We start from the raw sequence: 6,000 nt of genomic DNA on the forward strand, positions 1-6,000 counted from the left end.
GTCTGGGATGGGAGTTGGAACCGGTTCATGGCAGAGAGACAAGCCTGCAGCCCAGGGACCATTCTTGTTCTGGCTCCTGGGAGAAAGGGTGGCGCAGGCAGCACTTTGACTTGGACATTTTATTTTTTTGCTTATATTCTGCTGTTTTTTCTTGATAGATGAATGTCTTGGGAATAGGACTAATTTAATTATACAGATTTTTCTTTTTAAATAATTCGGTTCCATTTTTCTCCCTTGCGATAGAACCGTCTGTTGAGGGGCTGTGCTTTTTTGTAGAGGGGTAGGAGAGGGTCAGAGGAGAGCAGTTTCAACATCTGCCCTGTGCCGCACACGCGGGGCAGTCGGCGGCGAGGCGCTCAGCTCCTGCCCATGGCGGCTGCAGTGGAGGAGTGCCCTGCACGTCGGACTCGGTGCAGCGGAGAGCTGTGGGTAGCTCCTTGGGATGTCTTCTCCTGATACTTGATCAGATTGGAAATATAAAGGAACATCTGTCTAGACCTAAAAGTTCGTTTAGTTCTGTTTCTTTAGCACATGTACTAAAATGTTAAACACCTAAGATATTCGATATTGGTTATAGAGCAAGAATGAAAATACTGGCGTCCTTGATTTTGAATTAGGAAATATTTAATACTTAATAGAAAATTTCATTTAAGGTATGCAGAAGATTCAGAGGTTAATATAGATGTACCTGCAAACCCACTACCCAGAGATTATCCCTTCATCAAAGGAAAGAGAGTGCTCGGGATACCGATGACGCTCCTGTTGTCCCCTCCCCGTTTCATCCTGCTACTTTCCTCCCTGTCTTTTTCCTTCTCCCTCTCTCTACCTTCCCGGAGTTGCTCATGATTTCGAAGATGGTATATATCTTCCCAAGCATGTTTCTCTACTTCTGTAACAGAATTGTTCTGTACATTTGTAAGCAGCGCCTCACTCCGGGCGCCTGTGCGGCCTGCTTCACTTGGGCAGCACTGTGCCGTTGTCTGTGCTGGCTCATTTATCTCAGCCTGCATGGCTCTGTGGCTTACTGGTGCCCTTCTCCTCTGGTTGGCATGCGTGTGGCGTCTGGTTCACTACCGCTGTGTTGGAGCCGCCGCATCGCTGCGTCACGCTCCTCGGGCCCGTGCCGGCTCTCCTGTGGAGCAGACTCTGCAGACGCTCCCTCTCCAGGGCCAGATTGCAAACATTTTTGCCTCTGTAGCTCATGCGGCCTTTTCACAACCACTCACCTCTACCGAGATGGTGCAGAAGCAGCCAGACACAGTATGTGCACACGTGGGCCTGACTGTTCCACTAACACTTGCCTGAAATCGGCAGGCTGCATTCGGCAGACCCTGCTCCAGACGCATACCTAGAAGTGGAATGGAAGAGTTGGAAATCAAGTTCTTTCTTTTTTGTTTTTTCCCCCAAAACATTGATTCTGAGTTTCATCTGTTAGAGATTTTTTTTGAGCCAGGATTTTTTAGCTTTAAAAAATATATATGGTCATTTGATATTCAAATTTATAGTACAGAAATTTTCTCTGCACTGTGCTTTGTTCATTAAAACAGCTCTCATGTTTCTTTGCAGAACAAAAGCCGCCCTCATTCTAGGGGAGAATATAATGTTTACAGCACTTTTCAAAGTCATGAACCAGAGTTTGACTATTTGAAAAGTCTAGAAATTGAGGAAAAAATTAATAAAATTAGGTGGTTACCACAACAGAATGCTGCTCATTTTCTACTCTCTACAAATGGTAAGAATTGTTTTCTAAGTGGCTGATTTAGTGTTTTATTTTTAATTTTCTGTGTGTGTAGATTCCTTTTTATTTTAGAAGTTATTCCTGCTTTAAATTTTGGGGGGAGGGTAAGTTATCTAAGGTAGCAAGTGATAGGTTGAAAATTCAAAGTATGCAACAAAAACCACACATGCACGTTATTAGGATGTTACTCTGCACGTCTCCACATCTTTGTTTATTGTGCAAAACACCTCCAATTGGAAATATTCGTGTTCAAAGACCCCATAGCTTATAAACCGACATAGGGCCACACCGCTTTCTAATATAATACTCAGACAGTAGTGATGCATGTTACAGTTTTTCTTTTCATATGGAGAATGAGGTTTTTATTTTCAGATAAAACTATAAAATTATGGAAAATAAGTGAACGGGATAAAAGAGCAGAAGGTTATAACCTGAAGGACGAAGATGGAAGACTTCGAGATCCATTTAGAATCACTGCACTACGGGTATACGTTGCCTTTTCTTTATCCACTGCCATTCAGACGTTAAGAATAAACGTTTATGTCTGCCGTTTGGAGAGTCCTGCTCGGTGGAGTACTGTGAGGTCCGCCTCCTGAGTCATGAAAGTCATTTGCGCTCATGAGTGTGTGTTTAGAGCAAGGTCTTTCTCCTGTTTTCACAAAGGCAAAAAGTCACATGTGGTCCTTAGACAATACTGCAATACTAAGGGGAAAACTCACATCCAATTGTACAGCAGAAATCTTGCTGGACATACCAGCCACCCTTCTCTCTGAAGGTTCGGAACAGCACCTGGCAGGTTGAAGTTCAGATGGAATTCCGAACACTTCGCCGGTGAAACAGCACAGGCTGCAGATTGAAAGATAAGCTGTGGGCCACCAAGATGCATTCAGGATGTTCTCATGGCATTTCTTTGGAGTTGGCTTAGGCAGATGCTGACAGTTCAGAACTCTTCACCTGTCCGTCCATGAGCATCATTACTTTTTTAATTGTTAAGTTATTTGCTCCATTGTTGGCACCCCCTACCGCCCCCACCTCATGCAGTATGAAATGACCATATTTCGTCAATTCCAATGCCTAGATTTTTTCACATTTTAACATCTGTGAAATCGGGTAAAACTTAAAACCTCAATGTCTTACAATTGGCCTGGTGCTATGAACAACTAATGTGTGTCTTAAATTAGATGGAACATGGTGAAGGGTGGCCAGCAAACTGGACTCAAGCCCAGGTGTGTCTTGGTGAGAAACCAGCACCTGTGCAGAGGTGTGTCCCCTGGAAGGAAACCGTGCCTGGTCCCAAGGGTGTGCCATTATTAGATTTGAAAACGGTTGGTTGGTTGGTTGGTTAATTGGTTGGGTGGTTTGGTTGCAGGGGGTGGGTGTGGCTGGTTGAGTTGGTTGGGTTGGTGGCTGGTTTTTAATGAGATTTCAGCCCGTTACGCTATTGTTTATCAAGTGAAGACCGAGTGAGTGAGCCCATTCCACATTAGCCTTTGAAGTGCTACAGAGAAGGACGCTGTAGTGCAGAAGCCTTTCCCTAACACACGTGCCCCTGGGAGTGACGCTGGGTCTGTTCTGATGCCATTTCTCCAGCTTTGCCTTGCGGGGTGGGTGCACCTGGGATCGTGCATTCCCCAATGTCCCAGGAGGAGTGTCCTCAGACTTCTCACATCGATGTTATTACCCTGTTTCCTATGAGCTCATCAAAGTGAGAAAGGCTGTGGCATATGCTGAAAATGTAGTTTATAGGATCCTAATGTGAGCCAAGATGTTTCAGTCCAAAATGGTGGTGGTGTCTGATACACAGTGCCGCTGCCTTTGCATCCATGAATTAGTGTATATCACTTTTAGTGACAGTAACACGAGTTGTGCAGTTCCTTCATCATGAAACTGCTGACCCTAAAGTAGAAGTGTGATGGGACCCCCGAGGGTGGGCACTTGACCCCCTCCAGTCTCGTCCGTCTCTTCTGCAGCCAACACCACCTCCCACCCAGGCACCTGTGCACACCCCACCCTCAGAAACCCCTGTTCCTCCCGGTCAGACCCTGCCACAACCCATGAGCTCCCATGCTCATTTTGGGAAAACAGTAGGCCTTTACTAGGCCCAGTCTTGGTTTTATTCAAGGCTGCTTTTGTGGGTTTAGCCTAAATAAAACGGGTATAATTGGTGGCCCTACTGAAGGCGTGTGAGAAGTGTAGTTATTTCATTAGTCAGTGCATGGGGAAGAGACCACAGACAGGTAATTCTGTACAATGACTTAGGTCAGTATTTGAGATTGTACCTCTCTAACAGTTCAGAATGGACTATTTATGTATCTGAGCCTAACTGGGTAAGAGTCAGAAATGTTGCTATTTTTAAATTGTTGCTCTTAAATTATTTTAGTGCCAGAAAAGGGATATAATTAAAAGAAGAAATCTTGGCCAGGCACGGTGGCTGATACCTGTAATCCCAGCACTTTGGGAGACTGAGATGGGAGGATCACTTGAGCCCAGGAGTTCAAGACCAGCCTGGGCAACATAGCCATACCCCATCTCTAAAAATGAAAACAAATTATTTTATATGTAAATTAAAATTTTTTTAAATAAAAGAAGGAATCTTTGTAAGTATTGCAGCTATCACGTGTTTTGATTAATGGGAGATTCATTAGAGGATTGTGGCAGGTGTGTGTTTTTTAAGCCTGAACTTTGTTGAACTGACTCTTCTTGATCTAGAGAATCCAAGGCTGTGGTCAGCACTAACTGGGTTAAAATGAGGGAAGTCTCACTACACACACTTTTCCACGTTTGTTTTTTACAGAATTTGGCCAGATAGGACTCAGTTGAGAGATTTTTTTTCCCTAAGCTTTCAAGGCCCTCCCTTTTGGTTTCTAATTACAAGAATAACAAAAAATACTCTCATTAATTTTTTGTTTTGATTTTAAAGCTTACGTTTTTCTTCCAGCTGGGTGTTAGGGAGATGCAGACCTTTGTCCTTTTTTCATGTGTGATGCTAGTCCTCACACCTGAGCTCTCACCTCTGACCTCAGGCGGCCTCCGGCCAGCACCCTTCTCCTCTCCGCCCTTTCCCTTTCAGTGTGAATTGGGCTTCCCTAGAAGCCTCCCTGACCACAGCGCTCGACAGAGATGGGTGCAGGAGGTACCTTTTACTTTCTGTTTTAACCTCAGATGAAGTGGTAATGAATAATACATACCTCCAAATAATATGTCTGCCCTATAAGTGACCAGCTCCATGAATGTTTGTAGACTGGACATGCCCATGTAGTCAGCCCCAGATCAAGAAATGGAACATCCTGAGCTCCCCAGCACCCTCCTGTGCACCCTGCCAGTCCCTGGAGCCGGTGGAGGCTTGTGGGGTTTGCACCAAGAAGCATAGTCCTGGTGCAGTGAGAGGAGGTTTGTGCATGTAGCTGCAAGGAGAGGACAAAGGGAGGGGCCCGGCTGAGCCACCCAGGAAGACTTTGCTGTCCAGCGTCTCAGTGTGGCCACCAGAGGACGCATGGGAGAGGGAGCCGCAGGCCTCGGTGCCTGGGCAGCTTGTTACCGTGCCAGCTGATCTTCTTTTCTTCAGCAGGAGTATGTCAACCTCGGTAATGGAAGCAAAGGGGAAGACTTGGAATAGACAGTATTCCATTTTGTAGCGTATTTTCATAACTCTGCTAATTGGTTATTTGGGGGTATTGCCTGAACAGAATTATTAGCCGTGTATATAAACTTGTCCTGTGTCGTTATCTACTGTAAGTGTTCTAATTATATGCTGCTGTGATCTTTGTTTTGAATTCCTATTTCCTTCCATTTTTAGGTCCCAATATTGAAGCCCATGGATCTTATGGTAGAAGCGAGTCCACGGCGAATTTTTGCAAATGCTCACACATATCATATAAATTCCATTTCAGTAAATAGTGATCATGAAACGTATCTTTCTGCAGATGACCTGAGAATTAATTTGTGGCACTTAGAAATCACAGATAGAAGCTTTAGTATCCTTCCTCAGAGGGACACTGGCGTTTTCCTGAGGTGCTCTTTAGATAGTGATGTATCTTGTTCCTTTATACACCTGTATCTCAGAGTCTGGTCTTGTAAATACCGTCGCTGCACAGCAGCCTGTGATATAAGTTCTCTGTGATTTGAAATGTTTGTCCCTAAAGATACAAATTTCTTTCTACCTTTGGGAAAAAGTTATGTGTAATGGGAATTACCTGAAGTACACTGCTTGCCTGTTTTAGTCAGAGACAGTTTTAAATAGGCTGCATTTGAAAAACCAACTT

At 44.5% G+C, this 6,000-nt stretch overlaps 1 protein-coding gene across 4 annotated transcripts in view; it reads left to right on the forward strand.

Annotated features, from left to right (window-relative positions):
- Nucleotides 1-5,991, forward strand: part of LOC113219537 (serine/threonine-protein phosphatase 2A 55 kDa regulatory subunit B delta isoform-like) — a 38,906-nt gene extending 32,915 nt beyond the window's left edge. The window contains exons 4-6 of one of the 4 annotated variants that reach the window (XM_031936139.1): nt 1,567-1,732; nt 2,111-2,223; nt 5,535-5,987. In XM_031936139.1, the coding sequence (XP_031791999.1) occupies nt 1,567-1,732; nt 2,111-2,223; nt 5,535-5,858 (603 nt within the window). In that variant the 3' untranslated portion in view covers nt 5,859-5,987. Of the gene's footprint in view, nt 1-1,566; nt 1,733-2,110; nt 2,224-5,534 lie in introns of all 4 variants that reach the window. The other 3 variants (XM_031936141.1, XM_031936140.1, XM_031936142.1) reach the window with 3 other exon arrangements.
- The last annotated feature ends 9 nt before the right edge of the window (nt 5,992-6,000 follow it).

The sequence above is a fragment of the Piliocolobus tephrosceles genome, chromosome 9 (genome assembly GCF_002776525.5).
Source record: "Piliocolobus tephrosceles isolate RC106 chromosome 9, ASM277652v3, whole genome shotgun sequence".
NCBI lineage: Eukaryota > Metazoa > Chordata > Mammalia > Primates > Cercopithecidae > Piliocolobus > Piliocolobus tephrosceles.